At 37.9% G+C, this 18,374-nt stretch overlaps 1 protein-coding gene across 1 annotated transcript; it reads right to left on the reverse strand.

Moving 5' to 3' along the window:
- Window positions 1-4,134: 4,134 nt before the first annotated feature.
- On the reverse strand, window positions 4,135-16,946 carry LOC124869108 (neuromedin-K receptor-like). Its single transcript, XM_047366845.1, has 6 exons — window positions 16,855-16,946; window positions 14,456-14,923; window positions 12,116-12,304; window positions 11,822-11,972; window positions 6,003-6,199; window positions 4,135-5,924 (listed from the first exon to the last, which is right to left on the reverse strand). Exons 1-6 carry the CDS (start codon window positions 16,932-16,934, stop codon window positions 5,717-5,719), a joined length of 1,293 nt encoding a protein of 430 aa, XP_047222801.1. The 5' UTR covers window positions 16,935-16,946; the 3' UTR covers window positions 4,135-5,716.
- Between the last annotated feature and the right edge of the window lie 1,428 nt (window positions 16,947-18,374).

Below are 18,374 nucleotides of genomic sequence, written 5' to 3' on the forward strand. Positions count from 1 at the left end.
TACCGGGCTAGCTCACCTCACCGCCGGTAGGGCTGGCGAGGCGAGCCGGTTACTACGCCGGGAACGGAAAACTCCGAACACGTCGGAGCACATTTGAAATTAAGCGATGTCTAGATAAATCAAGCAGATATTTCACGTCTACATAGTTATATTCCCGCACTAAAAACATTGTAGAAGTTAATTTGTGTCACAGAAAGTGTAATTTTCCACAATTTACTCACAGCTTTTGTTGCTATGGTCCGCCATGGCTTCCCCTGCTTGACCAATCCGCTTCGACCCGCAATGAATGATGGGAAATGATGGGCCGCGAAGGATACTCACAACGCATCCTTCAAATCGGGCAAAATAAGGACACATTTGTCGGCAACATTTGCTCGGAATGATTCATGAATTGGGACAGCCTTCGTCGCCGCGCTTTAATGTAATCGGCCTACAAATACGGCCTTCGAAGGATGCAGCCCTGAGGCTGACTTCCGGGTCAGCCTCGGCGTTGGTACATTCCTTTTCCGGTTGATTTTCTGAAATGTAAAAGTGTTTTCTGAAATGTAAATTTGTTTTAAGAAATGCAAAAGTGTTTTCTGAAATGTAAATTTGTTTTCTGAAATGTAAATTTGTTTCGGTACTTGTAAAAGTGTTTTGCACCCCACGGCCACCGTAGCAAAGCAACAGCAACTGTGTCATGTTGACAAGGTAAGACATGCTGTGTCTTCACCAAAGTTTCATCCAAATATCTAGATTAAAATAATGTGAAAACATCTGATATCTTCATGAAATCTTTTCATCAGACCAATGTACAAATGTGTTTGCTGTCAAATTAGATACAAAGATTCTATTGTAATTTCTAACATAATGCAAACACTAATCCATAATTTTAAGTAACAAGTAATAAAGCCCTATCATCCTGTATAAATACAAATTTAAATCCTGGCAATCAGTTATGTGTTTCGGAGGAAAAATTTATCAACTGCATTTAATTTTTCCTCAAAGTTGTAAAGAATGTGTTTTCTGTTTATTAATGAATCGCTTCAACAATTCAAACCAGATTCAGCCCATTATTTATATGCAATAATCATTTCAGTGGTCTTATAATGGTGTGGTTAGTCAATTAACTTCTTAGTAGTTTGTCAAATCTCAGCCACAACTTCCATGTATTTTATCAGGATTTAATGTGATAGACCAACACAGAGTAATGCATAATTGTGAAGTGTAAAGAAAATAATAGTTTACAAGTAATAATCTGAAAACAAGGTGAGCATCTGTTATCAGCCACTGTTAATCTGATACCCTCAAATTAAAAACCAGTGCAACCAATGGCCTCCAAAAGTAATGAATTCCACATTATTTAATCTCAGTAAAAATTCAGCTGTTTTATGAAGGCCTCAGAGGTCTGCTGAGGACATTAGTGAACAAACTGCATCATGAAAATCAACAGACACAGCAGACAAGTCAGGGAGAAAAGTTTGTAGAAGTTGAAAGCAAGGTTAGGTAATAAAACACTATCTCAAGTTTTGGATGTGCGTTTTCTTTATCCGACTGATCAGAGTTCTGAAGTTCTAATCTTACTGAAATTAAACTATTTTGTAAAGAATAAAGAGGAAAACAATCATTCTAATAATGTGGAAAGCTAGTAGAGACATAACTCCTAAATACTTCCAGCTATAATTACTGATAAAGGTGGTTCTGAAAAGCATTGACTCAGAGGAACTAAATAAGAATACATGCCATACCGTCTGGTTTTTTATTTGTAGGAAGGTTCAGCATCCTTTTCCTTCAACTTCACAATAATGCACTACTTTGTGTTATATCTTATAAAATCCCAATAATGTGTTGAAGTTTGTGGTTGGAGTCGGACAAATTGGGAAAATGTTTGAATGTGAACACTTCTTGAAGACACTGTAGGACGTGACCAGGTCAAACAGCACTGATTGTAGTTGTGTGTAGATGCAACACTATCTTACCCCTCTCAAAAAGTGAAGGTAAAAAAATTATTTTAATATTGAAGAAATCTCTTATCTCACTGTTTTCTGATCTCCACAGGTCTGCAGCTGAGGTCTCCACCCAGTCGTTTCTCCCTGTGCTTGTGGCTGTAACCTTGTTTTTCATTTATCTGTAGAACTATCACTTAGCCAGATATGTGTTGTGACATGAGCTTCAACTTAGAGACCATGTAAAAAAGGGCATTATTTTTCTGGAAGTAAAAGCAACAATTGTGTTGTTTTTTTTATCATCAAACTTAGTCATTTTTCTCATTTCAGCCTGAGGAAAACTTCTGATGTGACTGTTGTCCAGAGTTGGACTTCAGTCTCTCAGTTCTGAAGGATGATAAATCTGTAAACATCACCATCAGGACTTTTACAACAAATTTCACAATCTGCCGACATGAAACATTTTGTGGCATAATATTTTGCCACTCGTATGATTTAAAATTAGTTGTTCTTTCTTTTTCCGTCTCTGTCAATTAAACAGTATAACGTGTAAAATTGTTCATTTGATCTGAAACTAAGATAAATATTCCACCTACTAAAGTGATCCTTCTTTAGTTTTGTATTCCAAAAGCCAAGCATATCTGACATGTTCACACCTGATATAACACTTTTGTGGTCCAGGGATTTACAGAGTAATGGTTGAAGTCTGAGATAAGCACCGACTCCCCCGTGACCCTGCGAGGATAAGATGATATAGACAATGGATGGATGGACGGTTGAGGTCTCAATCACCACACGTGGATAGTTAATTAATGTTTCCGTCAGAGTTCTCTTAATGTTTTGTGGCATAAATTCAACATGTTGACATAATAGCACTGCATTGCTTCAGATTTGTCGACCGTGTGATGCAAATCTGCTCCCACCACATCCCCATGTTCCTCTACTGGATTGAGATCTGGATTTGCTTATTGGAGCACTGTGGACATAAAAGATGGGCATGGTCAGCATCAATAGAGCAACAATACCAGGATGTCGATCAACTGGTACCAAGAGCCCCAAAGCATCCCAATAAATTATCTCTCACACCATGAGACTACCATCACCAACAGGAACTGTTGATACTAGGCAGTATGAAAATGAAACAAATGAAAACACATTTTTTCATTATTCCTGATGTCCAGTTTAACCTTCAGCAGGCCGTCTTTTCCTCATCTGGATGCCTAAATGCTTTGACTTGCAGACACCTAATTTACAGTGTCAACAAGCAATTGAACAGGTGTACCTAATAAAGTGGCCATCATAAATGTTTTTAAATTAGCTCATGCATTTTTACACTAACAGACCACGGAAATGCTCATAACACTGAAGTTATTTAACTTTGAAATTAGCACCCTTTTAAGGTTTTATGGGTTCCTCATATGTAGACAACTGCTGTGTTTGATTTTGTTTTTAAAGAAAATAAGGTGCACAAAATTCATAAAAGTTGAAGCTGTATAAACAGAATTCTTTATTAGGTATTAATAACAACCACTGATGTCTAGCACATGAGAAAGAAATTAAATGAATATATAAATAGTTCTACAAACAATTAAAAGACTTTGTCTCAATATTTAACAAACCTCTTTAAAGGCATGACAGAAAAGCACATACATACATGATAATATACATCTGAATGAAAAGCAGTTAGTTAGTTTTTAGTTAGTTTTGCACCAAGTTCATCACTCACTTGGAAAATGAGAAATAGGCTTTCTGGGGTTTTGCAACAGTCGAAACATGTTTTTTTTCTGCAACCTATCAGTGAGAAGAATAAAATCTATGCGTCTGAACATAAAGTGAGCAAAAATGGACTGCAGCATCCCACAGTAAAACAAATGGGCAATGAACTAAAATAAATGAAAGGCATTCATGTGAAAATATGCTACATATCACACAAAGATGTTGATTCATTTTTGGAAATATAACTAAACCAACTGGTATGTCATCAACCAGATTGGACTGTATTGTATCATAATTAGGACATCTTGAAATCAATGAGAGAAAATGTTTCCCCTTTGACAACACAATATAATTCCCACATGTGGAGTATGTGTGGTAAAACCATACACATATGGACATTTTCTCACATGTGTAACATGTTTTTCCAATTGCACATTATGTTTATGAATATTTTTGTTCATGTGCTTTTTTCATGTCCCATGTTGAGAACGTACCCATGTGTTTTGCATGTTAATACATAATAAAGTTAAGCCTAAAATTATTCATATCTCTGGCAAATTTACATTTAAAATAATTCTCATTTAACCAAGACGTTGTCACTCAGGGGAAATAAGACAGGCATCTCTCAAAAGACACAAGTATTATTTTCTTTGGGAAAAATATTTATCTGCTTTGATTTGCATTTTAAAGAAAAAACTATATGTGGAAAATGATTTATACCCATTCCAAGGATCAACCAAAAAATCTTCATTGGCCTTACAGCAGTCAAACCCTTCCAATAATTACTGACAAGCGTTTTGCATACTTCCACTGGTATTAAGGTGATTAATCATTGGTGATGAGCTCCAGGTCTTTGAGGTTGGAAAGCATCCTAGCCATCACCCTAATCTCTAGCTTCCTTCACAGATCCTCTTTAAGATCCAAGTCGGGACTTTTGCTGGGCTGCAGAGAGTTAATTTTACTTCCAGTGAGAAGAAACATGTTGGTAAAATTAAAATATTACTCTAAAGTTAAATCTAGCAGTCGTATTAATAATGTTGAGCTTAAAGGTTTCATTTCCACAAGTGAAGCTCATTGGAAACTGGACCAGTTTGTCTTGTAAAACACCTTGACACAATATTTGTTACGGTGATTTATAGATAAGCTAAACTGAAAATGACTTGAACTCCAGATGTACAGTAACAGAACAGGATACCCTGCCTATAAAATTCACAATTTGTCTGTTTTCTTTACTTCCTACATCACTGCTGACATTTCTTTCCAGCTTCATCCACCTTCCAGCTTCAAAACTTGAGTCGTCTCTTCAGTGTTTAGATTTTTGTAAACTTCCCTTCAAAAGTGTTAATATATAGTACAAAATAATTTTTGAATTATAATTTAATTTGAAAAAGGTTTAAAGAAAACCTTCAACAGCTTATTTTAAAATCAAATGTAGTTTTGTCAACAAAGTTTATAGAGATTTTGGCTTGCAGTTAGGGTTATGCTTTCTTATTTCTGTCTTTATCCACAGCACCTCGGGTGTTTTTGTGAGCTTTTGTGTGTCATTTTCACACTGGTTCCACTACCATCTAAAACCAGCTCCCTGCTGGCTCTCAACACCAGCATTAATATGTTTCTTTAAGCAAACTGTTATCTCAGATAGCCTATTGAAATCTCCCTACGTATCCTCTCAGTAAATTTCCTGTTTCCCGAGGAGGTGCTTTTCACAGGAAAGGCGCCTGAACAATGGAGCAAGTGAAGCAACTGCTCCTCTATATTTATGAGTTGGGGGGCAAACTTAACACTAAAAACTGAAGTCTCTTTCTTTTGCTATGTGGTTTACTCACCATTGGAGCAACAATATGCTGGTAACCATTTTCCAGGCTTGGCTAACTTGTAAACTCTTAAGTGTCTGGGAAAAATTGCAAGAATTTTCAAAAAGAACAGAAGTTGTCAGCAGGGATCATAGAATCAAACACTTCCTAAATAAAACCCCTGACCAAACGTAAAACACGGAGCCTCAGTTAAAAACAATGTAAACATAATCTTCTGAGCAGCTAGCGAGGGGGTGTCCCATTGGGGTCTAGCTGTCTATATTATTCTGCAAAGTTTGCCTTGGACCGGTTTCCTCGAGAACAAACACTCTTGTTTTTGCTCAGGATGCTGGTGTCTACTCGAGAGAGGGTGCACATGCTGCTCTGGTGACACGGTCGAAGTCTGGTGCTTTGGAGCTCCAGCTCGTCGTAGCTTGACATCCGAACGAAGGGACAGTAGCGGAAGACCTGCTTGAAGCCAGCCCTGAACCTGCAGTGAAAACAAAGCCCTGATGGGTCAAAGTTCTGTAAGATGGTTAGATGTGTTTTCAACTGAATTTGTACCAACCTGCTGTTGAGGCAGCAGTAGATGATGGGATTGTACATGGTGGAGCTCATGGCCAGCCACAGCACTGACAAATAAACCTGCTGGATGTACTTCCACTTAATCAGACTCTTATCGAGACCGGTCACAATGAAGTAGACATGATATGGCAACCAGCAGAGGGCAAAGGTCACCACCACAATGATCATCATCTTTACCACCTTTATAAAGAAGCAGAAAGATGCAGAAAATATTAAAAGGTAAACAAAGAGATCTTTTCACAGCATTAAGATAATCAAATTCACGGATATCCGCATGAATATGAATGCTGATTCTTTTTTAGGGACTAATTATTGTGCTAAGTTGTTGCACCATGCTCTGGCAATGATAAAGAAACCTTCAAAAAATCCAGGATCCAAATCCAGCATCACCACCAAAACTAATCATCTGTTCCTTGTCCTAATATGCACCTTGTTTGAAAATTTCATCCAAATCCGCTCATAACATTTTGAATTATTTTGCAAACAGACAGATGGACAGACCAATGGTAACAAAAAACATAACCTCCTTGGAGGAGGTAATTAAACTGAACATCAGTACAGAATCAGAACACACACAGCCTCCATGGTGAACGTGTGTTCTTTCTGTCTGGTTTGCATCACGTTTATTTGCAGCATAGTGGTCAAGTTTAAAACTATCCCAACCAGGGAGCAGGTAGAACCAGAGTTGTGTTGAGGTGAGTCCCACCACAAAAATGTGTTTCCCCACCAGTTCTACTCTGCTGTCACAGTCTTGTGCTTCTACACAGAGTTTTATGGTCACGGGCAATAACTTTTTTTGCGCATTAAAGTATACTTCATGACCTACATTATCTATATTAAATACATGCAACCTGACCAAATTTTGTTACCAAATTCCAAAATGGTCTTATTCACTTCCTAAATAAAACCCTTGACCATTTCAGTTAAGTTACTGCTTACTCCAGTCACTCCTAAACTGGCATAAAGTTTGAGGTGGATTTAGTTTAAGGTGCAGGTCATGTGTACACCAACACAGTCACCCACTGAAAGAACCTAGCTGCCTTTTATACCCCGTATAAGTGAAACCATGAATGAGGGAAAACAGAACAAGAAGTGAACAATATTTACTGGAATCTAACTCCAGAAACAATAAATAGTACCTGATAAATATTTGCATAAATACAAAACATTACAACTAAACAAAACGAAGGTCAATCAAAAGAATAATTCAAATTTAACATAACTCTAATAAGCACTACCCTCCTAATCACATTGATTTTCTCCAAGAGCTTTTGAACAGCACCTGGTGCATGTTTTTCACCTTTTGCTGCTCCGTCCTGCTGAGAAGACAAACCAGGAAGAGGTTAGTGCTTGTTCCACACAATGGTTATAATATTAAACTGAAACCAATAGAAACCAATAGAAATTTAAGACGAAACGAATTAACATCTGAAACGGCATTGTCTTTACAGAGAAAGGATGGCCAGTCCCTCTGCTTCTCAAGAATGTCGCCTCAAATGTCTGAACACAACTACAACAAAGAACTTAAACAAACCAAACCATGCGGTCTGTAACTCAATCATAAATCACACATCGACATTCACATTTCAGAAAGTAATGGAACTGCAGGGCTCCACTGAACTGGAGACCAAGGAGAGACCATTGAGCTATTTTTAAATGACAAACCTTGAACAGAGTCTAGAATAATAGCCAATAAAGTACATGCAGTTAATTCTGAAACAATTGCATCATCTTTAAATATAACTTAATGACAAAGTCTCCCTGACTGTAAAAAGACTGTCCAGTACCATGAATAACAGCAGCTTACAGGTCAGGTTCACAGCAGACTAGATCATTCCTGAGTTTTACTGTTTAGTAAGTCTCTAGATGCCATATGTGCATCAGCACACTAGGTCTTTGTCACCATTTGACCAAAATTTGAAATCCCATCTATAAAAGAAATTAGTAGACCACATTGAAGATTCAGTCCTTTTTTAGTCACCTCTACTTCCAGGGACTGGCCAGAGACAGTTCAGAAGGGGAGCACACAGAAACATTTAGCCAAGAATACCAAAGGAAAAAAGGTGTGAAATATTCTAAAAAACCGTTTGATTTTATTATGTTACATCATTTAAAGAAGTGGTCATTATACAGTTAAGCCCAAAGTTTTTCAAAAGATTTGGGATTTTTTATTATTTTTATTCAACCAATAAATTTGTTCCTGGAATAATTTTCATCCCACAAAACATTAACATCGAATTAAAAATTACATGAAGAAAAAATACAGTGAAAATCTTTATTGGTATTAATGCAATTAAATGCTTATGATTTCTGACCAGCTTTCTGCATCTTTTATGTTTTGTTGTGCTTGTACTGTGTTTCTGTAGGATTCATTTATGGATTTAGTCTGTAGATGCATGTTAGAGGTAAACATATGGCCTAGTAGCCTGCAAATAAATTGTCCAGACTAATAAAGTTGTCTGAATCTGAATTTATGTTAACAGCTAGGCCTCCTTGCCATCACCCTAATGTTAGGCTCTCTCCACAGATTGGTTTTGAGAATCTGGTCAGGATTCTGGCCAGGCCACTGCAAAATGTTAATATTACTTCCAGTCAGAAGAAACATGTTAGTTTTAACCTAAATCTGCAGAGGGCATGAATTACTTCTGGTATGACTGTAGGAATGACGAGTTTTTAATAAAACCAGTGCACAAAAGTAAATCTATTTGACAGTGATCACAGATGTTACATAAGATGTATTGAATAACTTTTGGGTGTTTGATAATAAAAAAAATCAACTTTAATCATTCTGGTGTTGGTTTAATGTTGATATTCCAGTGTACGATTAAACTGGAAAGCCCCACGAGCTCATACCTGGCTGTCAAAAACTGTAGTGGTTGTTGGAGAAACACAAATAATAACAAATAAGAACTCTGGGTTTGATCCTAACTACTTAACTTTTGCTAACTTTACCAATGTCTTTGTCTCCATTAAACTTTTCCATTCATATTTCCATTCATATTTGGAGGAAGGTGGCCTTCTGAGTAGATAAAGGTCAGCAATGACGTACCAGCCCCAGCAGGTTCCCTGCTGCAATGATGAGAGACCACTACAAGCTGGTGTGTTACAGCCCAATGCAGAGATGCAGGAGTCCAAAAGAAGCAGACCATCAGCAGATGCTTCTCTGCAACAAGGAGATTATCTGCTTCTACAAAATGTAGCTCCTGGATTCTGCCCTTGAACTAATGCGTTATACCTGATGTGTTCTCACGCTACACATACTGTACAATAAATTTTATATTCCTCACCAGAGTCCAACCAAATATTGGACCCTGTGATTATGTTTACTTCCAAAGGCCTTTAATAGATAACAGAACATCCAGCACTTAGTTTCTTATTAAACTGTCCAAAGCTAAGCATAAATTATTTTCATGCCTTTCTATTTTTTTATCATGCATTCTTATAACATCTGTTGAATGAGAACCAGATGATACTCTGTTGTATTATTAAAGATCAATAATGAAATTCATTGTTGGGAATAATCCCTGTGCCGTCTCAATAAATTCTCATCATCCCAGCTGTGACGTCCCTAATCCCTGCGCAGCCCACACAGTGGCAGATGATGACAAAATGCATTTAATCATGTGTTTGCAAGTCTACAGAATTACACTGCAGCATATTGGTACATGTGGGTGCTAAAGGGGGATTTCCTTTCACAGCATGTCTGCAGATTCTCACACTAGATCTTGATAAAGAAATCGTGAAACTTTAGACAACTATAATTCAGCTAATTGTCATTAAGGAATTAGTAGTGATTTTCTGATCATTTCTCATACTGCAGTAAGAAAAGAAACCTTTGAAACAAAGATTCATATATTAGCATTTGCCACTGACACATATTAATAAAAATGATACTTTAAGAGAGACATGATGGTGAACTGAGGCATTATATTTTAAAATCATTTACACAGACATGAATCATTTTTTCAGTTTTTTGGTCGTATTGCAATTTCTTGCAAGCAGAAATAAATGTAATGAAAATACTCATTCACTGTTCTTGGTGGCAGTTTATAAAATTAATCAACCATAAAATGTTGGTGAGCCAAATGATTGAAGTATGTCAAATAATGAAACTGAAAATTCTGTGAATTCTGCTTTAAAACAAAGAAAATTGGTTAAAAAATAGTTTAAAACAGAACAGATTATTTCATGCAACTTTTTCTAAAAAAGTGAAGTAGGTACAAGTCTGGATTCAAGCACATTTTGTCATTTAATTTCATCACTGTTATGTGTCTGAAGCAGCAACGCCTGCTTTGCAATAGTTAGTTTAGGAAATTAATGACAGCTGGCAAGTGAGTATAGAAGAGTGCAACCTTTTACCTATCCGTGAATGAGACTGGATCTTTGCACCAAACGCTTGGGGGTTATTTCTCAGTTACATTACAGCAGGACTCGACCTTTGATCAAAACAAGACTTTAAACACATTTTTTCTTTTTTTTCTTTTTAAACAAGATGGATTGAATGTAGATTTATATTTTCCTTTCTACAGTGAAGAAACTGTTTAGAATATGCTGCAGCATTTGCTGCAAAATTAGTCCTGTCTTTCATCCCTTGTTTTATATATGGTGTTTTTTTAGTTTTTCTTTATGGATGCCTTATTTAGTTATTGATTATTTATCTGTTTGCATCAAGGGGAGAATTGTGACCCAATTTGTGCTTGTGGACACTGCACAACTGTGCAATGACAATAAAGACTCTTAAAAAACATTCACCTACAGTATGTAACTGTCTTGTCTTTAAAGTAAACGATTCTTCATTCCTTTTGAAATAAGGCCCAGTTAAAATAGGGTAAAACAGTCCCACAATGTTAGTAGCTCTAGTTGTGAAAAAAGCTTTTTCTCTGCTGCTTTCCCAGCATTCCAATCTCATTCCAATCTCAATGCGTCTGCCACAGATATTAAATCTGCACAAGAATGTTTCCTTGATGAGATTTCTATGTACCTATGGGAGGTTTTTGCACCTTCACAATCAGTTTGAGTTCTGTTGTAGAGGAGGAAACCCAGCTAATGTTTCCTTCAGCATTTCAACAGCATACGAGGATTCAGGTTTCTATACAGAGTGCACACCACATACTGCACCATGTTGTACAATAATAAACTGGTGCAACACACCAAAGCTCTGAAATCTGTCATTTTTTTATTCTTACACTGCAACTGTTGCAGTGGAACTCCTTATTGCTAAAGATTTTCTTTGCATTTTTCTTTTTTGACAGTGTGACAAATCCATTCTACATTTAAACTACAGACACAATGAACCACTATGCCCTTACCACAGAAGTTTGCATGTTATAGGGAGCCCATTGTTTTCATGTTGTAACCTGGAAGCCCTCTCCAAATACCTTTTTTGTCTTAGTACTGGACGTTTAAAGATTGGTGCCAACATTTCTTATGACTTCCACTATCGGATAACAGATTATAAATCCCACATGTTGCTGCTTGTATTGTTCCTCTGCACAGCCACAAGGCTTTTAGTGAGCAAGTGCTGTCTAGCAGACTTTAAGTTTAGTCTCATTATCTGCCTGCTTATTTGTCAGCAATGTTAACACATCAGCAAAGATAACTCAAAAGCAAACCGTTACTGAGATTACAAGAGATGAGCAGATGCATAACTACAAGCAAATGTCATATTTAGATGTTTTTGTTTTTCCCTTGATTGATTTCATGTCAAATATTTGAATTCCAGATGTTTTCAATGTTTATATAAAACAACAAAAGAATAGAAGATTGTTAAAAGTCATGTTGATAGATTTACATGGTGGTTACCTTCCTTTTAGCCCGGAGCTGTGCATGATAGTTTTCAGATGAGTCTCCAGGGACCTCGCTTCCCCACAGCGACAATCCGATTATCGTATAAGTAATGCCCATCACAGCTAAGGGCAGCACGTAAACCAGAACAGTAACTATGATGTGATACCTGGACAAATAAAGACATAGATTACCAAGATGCCCCAGAGCATGTGATGGACAAAATGCTAAAAGGGAGAAAGAAAGATCAGCTAGAACTGAAGATCATCTTGCTTTGGAGTTTTAAAAATGAGGATTGCTGTGTAGCCTCACATGAAAGGGTCATCAGCCATGCGGGGCCAGGCCACATAGCAGAAGGTCCTGCCTGGTAATGATCTGGTTGTGGAGAAGTAACAGAGAGGGAAGGCCAGAACCACAGCAAGGGTCCAGATACAGAAGATAACTCCTAATGTGGCCTTGGCAGACAGACGAGGCTTCAGAGGGTAGATGATCGCCATGTATCTGTATGTTGGACATCACGGAAGAAATGGATTTACTAGAACCTAAACATAGGTTGACTTACACTGCCTGTCCAAAATATAGTCAAAAACAACAGCAGATTTTAAAGCTATGATCAGTAGCAAAAGTAAGAGCATTTCCACAACGCAAAGGGAAGTTGAAAGTCTGGGACTAAACAGTTGGAGTAAACTTAAGAATACCACTGATCAATGGAAGATGGTTACGTAGTTATCCAGTCCAGATGTACCCTGTTCCACAGTGATGGGTAAGGAGAGAGACACATGAAGTGATGTGCGCATCACGCTTAGTGCCTACCACACAAACCTGATCTAGGGTTGCTACAGGTGGCCAGCCTTGTGCGCCTAAAGAAAGAGGTCAGCTGATGAATATATTAAATTACCAGGTTATTCCATCTGTGAATTCCTTCTCTCATGATGGCACGGGCATATTCCATGCCATCCGAGAATCCAATTCATTTGGACTCTCACAGCAGGCAAAAATGTATTGTAACTCTGGAAAGAATTGTTTTGACATTGCAGAAGCGTTTCAAAATTATACCTCAGTTAATGAGTGCCTCAATCAAACCTAAAGGCAGTCCAGGAAAATAATGTGCAGTTATCAGAGTTTGTGACCTTTCTTTTTTTGGACAGACAGTGTAAATGCATTCTTTAGGGATTTTCACTTTTGGTTATCTGAATACCATTGTGGAAAAAGTTGACTCATTTATTAACTGGACCTGAGTTAGACTGAATTATGTAATTGTTGGGGGTCAAACTCTCCATATTTGTCAGGTAAATGACTCTACTGCGCAGCTCAGCATTTGTCACAGCAACTGACGTCACAGCTCAATAGGCGTCGAAGCTCTGACGTCATCAGAGCTTATAAAAACCCAAGGAAACAAACTTTTAACTGCCATTTTCAGCTGTAGTGAACCGCTACGCTCGGGGGGCGATCTTTGGAGAATAGAAGCTCGCGGGCGGGTTTACTTTTCCTCCACACAGGGTTAGATAAAAAAACAAACAAAAAGAAACCACAATATACTAAGCTAAACATCTGACATAGAACTGTCACATCCATCATCTGAAAAGGAAAACACACAACTCAAAAGCTGCCAAGACATGGTTATTCACCTAAACTGACACACCAGGTAAGGAAAGCATTAACCAGAAAAGCAACAAAGATGGTAACTCTGGAGGAGCTGCAAAGATCCACATCTCAGATGGGAGAATGTATTGGAAGGACAGCTGCTAGTTATACACTCTGCTAACCTAGTCTCTATTTTTGAATTATTGGAAGAAGGCAAAAATAATTCCCCGCTGCAGTGTAGCTGAAACCATTTAGCAAACATGTGAAAAAAGATGCTCTGCTCAAATGAGACCTAAACTGAACTGTGTGTAGTCAGAGTTAGTGGACTAAGAGATAAAGGTCTCAGAGTTAAAAAAAAAAAAATCCTATTGAGATTTTTTGGTAAGACTTGATAATTGATGTTCAATGACATTTCAGTCTGGCTGAGCTTGAGCTACATTGCAAAGAAATCTAAGTAAACTTTGTGTTTCTAGATGTGTACAACTGGTAGAGAAAGACACAGGCCGTGCAGCTTGTACTGCAGCAACAGCAGTGATTCTAAAAACTGTTAAATCAGGGGTCTCAATAAGAAACAGACTTCACACTTTTCAAAATTTTATTTGTAAGGAATTTTAATAATAAATAAACATGTATCATTTTTCTTCCACTTCACAATTATACTTTGTGCTGGTCTGTCACCCTCCCAAAAAAAACTGGAAAAGATTTCATGGTGTTGAGGTCAACACTCTAAATGACCTTTTCTGTCTCGTTCAATCATTGTTTCAAACCAACCTCTGTTAAAGAAGATCTGGCGGCTCCCACCAGACTGATTTCTTTTTGTGTTTTGAGTTTCTTTTATTATGTTTTTGTTCCCTAAAAAAAACTTCTAGAAGTAATTGTTCTTCTTTTCTCTACATCAGGCAGTTGTAGTAAGAATTGTCAGGTTAGGATTTATTGCTGTCAAAATGTTAAAAATATCGAGTCAGCTAAATTGAGAACAAATGCTGTCTTTTACTTTTGCACTTATCAGTCATCACATGCACAGTTCAACCAAATAAGACTTAAACAATTTGTATAATCTTGTCCTACCTGTCCAAGGCTATCGCGGTCATGGAGTAGATGCTGGCAAACACAGCTGTGACCGGGAAGAAGTTGTGGAACCTGCAGTAGACCTCTCCAAAGTACCAGTCTCCGTGGGCCGCGTAGATGAAGTTGATGAGGGTGTTGAAGGCAGCCATGGAGGCGTCGGAGAAAGCCAGGTTCAGTAGGCAGTAGTTGGTGACGGTCCTCATCCGCTTGTGCGCAAGAATGACCCAAATTACGATCAAGTTGCCGAAGACGGCCACCACCAGCACCGTGATGTATGCCACGGACCAGAGCGCAATGCGCCACGCAGGCTGCGCGAACTGGTTGGTCAGGACCCTGGTGGTGGCCGTGGTGGTGGTGTTGGAGCCATCACGTTCAGGGGCCATTCCCCGAAGGTCCTCAAAGGGCTCCGGTGCTCCTGAATGCCTCTGATGTGAAGGAGAGAGCGGTCCTGATGCTTGGAGCGGGGCTCTGCAAATGTGGAGTGGGCGTGTCCCAAGAGTTTCGAATAAAAATGGTTTCAGGGTTAGGTGGAGTCAGACTCTGGGGTAAAACTCCCATCAACCCCCTCAGACTGTCCTGAGAATAAACCCTCCAGTTATTCTATGTTCATACTCCAAACCCAGATTGTTTATATCTGAGAGGAGATGCTGATCAGTTTAAAGGCCACATAGGTGCTGCACAAATAGTTCAGAAAAGCTCAAGATGAAATAAATATGATCACTAAGCAGGGTCTTTTTTTCTTTCTACATTTTCCCTCAGAAATACAATTTAGAAGACTGTTTTCTCTTTTCAAACATTAATAAATAAACCGGTCGAACAAGCTTTCATTCCAAGTTCTAAAAAGATTAATTCCTGCGTTTAGAGGCATCTGGGTTGTTAGGGATTGCACTGGGTCTGATACAGTTAATCCTTTGCCGTGAAAAGCAAAGATCAGATATGAATGCTTGTTGTGTAACCATAATCTCACTGTAAAGCGGGAGTGTGGTGCATGAAGCACATGATGAAAATCCCTGGCTTATACTGTCCTGGAATGCTTCTCCTAAAACAGAAATTAATGAATTCTTGTTAAGGCAAACTCAACTTAACCTAATTTGTAGGTTTAACTATCCTCAGTGTGTGTTCTGTGTGTTGTCCTGACACACTGCTTTAAGTACTTTGTAAATTATTTGGTATTCCAGTATGCAAAAATATATATATTGTAGATCAAAAGAACACTAAAAGAACAAAACAACATTGCACCCAAAATCTAATCATACAGCCACTTTCAAGCAGTGGCTTAAGATTAAATGTGCATAGACATAATTAAACAGGGTCACAGAACAGAATATGGACAACTCATACAATTGAAAGAGTACTGAAAGCGCTCATTTTTGTGTTTCTGAAATCCTTACTGAGGGAGGTTTGAATAAACAGAAGATTAAGATCAAACTTTACTCATGTGAGTAAAAAAATGTCAACCATGTATCCTTTTTTGTTTCACTCATGTGCTTCTTTGCATTGGTCTATCCCAGTGATTCCCAGCCAGGAAGTAGTGGTACGTGAGTAGGATGCAGGGGTTACATGGACACATTTCGGATGGGTGATACTTTATTTGGACCCAGGTGCAAAATACATCAAGCTTTTATCAACCAAAAGAGCAAAAAAGCCACAATAAAACAACCACAGGCAGGAAAGACTAGAGCAGGGGTGTCATTGCTGTTCACCTGTACAACACTCCACTACCAGGAGAGGAAGAGAGAGAAAAGTATCAGTTGTCTCAATAAAGCTCAGTTAAATGAGGAAAACAACGTAACAATCTGATATAGCGAGCCTGAATATTATTTTTGTTAAGTGTTCTATTCCTGATTTTTGAAGCTTACATGTTGCTGAGCTCCAGTTTTTTGTTATGACAAAAGCATGTTTATTATTAATGTTGATTTTGCATTTATGTAGAATACTTACTCACTTTCACAGCAACAGAGTTATTTTTATGTCTAATTTGAGCTGAAAAACACAAAATGCCTAAGAACTAAATGTTCAAGCTAAGGAGATTAAATAAAATGGTTTTCAAGCAATAATCAGTTTGAACACGTTTGACTGAGGGGGTACTCGTGGTATAACAAAATGGCTCAGGGGGCACACAAGTCAGAAAATGTATAAAATCATAATAAAATGCAGTGAAGTTTGTTTAAACAGAAATACGAGAGACAGACACATTCGGCTAAAAAGAGACAATGGAAACAAAAAAAACAAATTAGTACATGAGGAAGAGGAACTATTAAGTTCACACCACCACAAAAACACAGACAATGGTCAAAAATGTCAAACGGAGACAGAAGAAGTGAGGAAGAGCTGGATAAAGAGCACATTAGAGACAAAAACTCTAATAAAGAAGGTAGATAAAATGAATATGCACCCACCGAGTGTTGTGTGTTTGCCATGCAGACTGCTGAGCCACATGACCCCAGGGACCACAAGGTGTTTTAATCACCTTCATCATCTACAGATGTTGAAGAATTCACATCAAAGTCTGACATTACCTCACATGTTCTTTCACTGGAAAGCATCTGAACTCCTGTGAAGTTAGCCAATAAACCAACACAGCACAACAGGTATTAAAGTACTTGTTTCATATAGTGTCTTAAATCAGGTTTTAATTTAAACATATTTTAAAGGCTTTGTCTTTGTGAAGCACTTTGTGATTTTTATCTGTTAAAGATACCACTGTATAAAAACATAAAAATAAAACTAAGTTACTATACCTGTAAACAAATGGGAATCCGTCTCAATGATTATTTTGTTGGTCTCCTGATGTTTTACACTGCCAATTAGCGCATTTTTTACCTGCTGAGTTTGTTTTGATGAACCTCCATTGTTGGCTTGGTTCTGTCAAATTCGGATGTCACAGTCTTTGTTTTCTCTAAAAGCAGAACTCTCCTCCCCTTTTATCAGTCAGTCATTTACTGCTAAGGAACATAAATCACGGAAGCTGTGCCCACTGTGAAAAGACCACAAGAAGGTCAGAAAGTCTGTTTTCCTCCCAGCAAGATCTCATTACGCAGAGGCCACTTTGTTTAGACCACTCCCTGTCTCAAATGTCACTGTTCAAGCCGCTTCCAAACACGCCCTGTCCTCCATATTAAAAAGGTCACCATCCACCAAGTAGCAGCTGATCGGATCATTAGCCGCATCCAAAGGGATTCCCCTTTGACTGTATGTGAATAATTCAGGCATAATTTAATCAAAGGTGGATGACAGCATGGCACAGGGTGAGTTGTTTGGTCCTGTGTTTGAACTGTGCGTGAAGTTAAACTCTTAAAGAGCAAGTAACACTACTGAGATAAAACAGTCCTGTGGATAAACAACATTTTTGAAAGTGAATGGCACACAAACACATAATGTAAACACTGAAATAATCACCGTTGTTACCACATGTAAACAAAAAAATAAGTCTATAATATATTCCTAAAGCTTTGAACATCCATTATATTTTTAAAAATGGGATATTGGTCTGTCAAAAAGCATTCCCACAGCCTAATCCCACCATATCTCACAGTGGGTAGTGCTCAGTGCAACGTGCAGTGGATGTTTTGGATGTTGGACAAAAAGTTCAGCTATTGGTCTAATCTGATCAGAGCACCTTCTTCGAGATGTTTCCTGCTGAAGTGGATGAATGAGGATGAGAAACAAAGAGAACGAATGAGTGACAGAAAGCAGCTTACAATCAAGGGATGTCCCCAGCAGGATTACACATCTAAAAAAAGAGTTGGACTTCTTTCTCCAGGGAGAAGTCGCAAAAACCGAAGAAGTTACAATGAACAGAAACATCTGAGAATTATGAGGTAATGTACCTTGTTGAGGTCTTTCATGTAAGAGATTTCCAACAGAGAATAATTTTATTAATTTGAAGTAGCATATAGATCTAAGATGTTAAAAAAGT

Source organism: Girardinichthys multiradiatus, chromosome 5, assembly GCF_021462225.1.
Source record: "Girardinichthys multiradiatus isolate DD_20200921_A chromosome 5, DD_fGirMul_XY1, whole genome shotgun sequence".
Classification (NCBI taxonomy): domain Eukaryota; kingdom Metazoa; phylum Chordata; class Actinopteri; order Cyprinodontiformes; family Goodeidae; genus Girardinichthys; species Girardinichthys multiradiatus.